This window comes from Trichoplax adhaerens, genomic scaffold (genome assembly GCF_000150275.1).
Source record: "Trichoplax adhaerens TRIADscaffold_23 genomic scaffold, whole genome shotgun sequence".
Taxonomy (NCBI): Eukaryota; Metazoa; Placozoa; class Uniplacotomia; order Trichoplacea; family Trichoplacidae; genus Trichoplax; species Trichoplax adhaerens.
The window spans coordinates 501,258-502,215 of record NW_002060964.1 but is presented as its reverse complement, the minus strand read 5'-3'; the positions used below and the strand labels follow the sequence as shown (position 1 = coordinate 502,215).

Here is a 958-nt window from a genome sequence, read left to right as displayed (position 1 = left end):
ACACACTCATTTGTAGATTATGCTTCCATAAAATGATCAGCATTTATGCTACTAATGATTATAGCAAAAATTTTACTATTTAGATAAATTAAAGTTCTTCTTTCTTCTATCGAAGACAACATAAATAAGACTTTATCTCTCTCTTAATGAAAAAAATTTTACTTCTCTTTCCTTATTAATAGCTTTACCTATCAGATGGTGTAGTTTTGGTAGCATCTGAGACCATAGTAGAACGATTCAACAATGAGCTTTTAGACTAGATCAGATTTAAAGACAAATCTTAAATTAAATGGAAGCTCTAACGTAATCAAAAGTGACTTTAATCAAAAACTTGCGATAAAACGTTACTTCTTATTCTTTCCACTTGACTTTCTAAGCAGTTTCATATCACTTATTAAAGCTTTTTTCTTCACATAAGCATAATTAATATAAAATAATGTAACTACTATTTGTGCTAATAAATGCAGCATCAATGGAATTCAATATTTATCGAGCGAAAAGAAAGAATGACTCTAGGGAATCACTATACTTCTATTCACTATTTGTTTTTATTGTGCATATGTACGTTAGATTCACCGACTACTTTATTCTCTAAGGACTTTAAATTGATTACAATTATAATCAGTACAAAACCCGTAGGGAATAACGTAGTGGTTGAATCTATGAAAAGTTCTGTTTGCTATCGAATTCAATGTTGACGGTAGTTAGCCTTGTATTAAATTTAAAGCGATGAACAATTTCGCCACAAGAATTGTCCAATATACTACTGTTATACCGATAATTATATTTGTAGCTACAGTATTAACTATTGCTTCAAAGAAGTATAGTTACTCCCTTTAGTCATTCTACATCATCGCTTGGTAAACATTAAAGAAATTGTGTTCGATTGTATAAAACGACCATTACTGAGCAAGCACAGGTTAGTTGATGATTCTATAAATCATCAAAGAAATATAGA

General features: G+C 29.6%; 1 protein-coding gene across 1 annotated transcript in view; it reads right to left on the bottom strand.

The window, feature by feature from the left end:
• TRIADDRAFT_61361 (uncharacterized protein) overlaps positions 1–958 on the bottom strand; it is a gene marked incomplete at both ends in the record, with an annotated part of 5,214 nt that overhangs the window by 759 nt on the left and 3,497 nt on the right. The window contains one exon of the mRNA XM_002117278.1: positions 189–256. Coding sequence (XP_002117314.1) covers positions 189–256 — 68 coding nt within the window. The remainder of the gene's footprint in view (positions 1–188; positions 257–958) is intronic.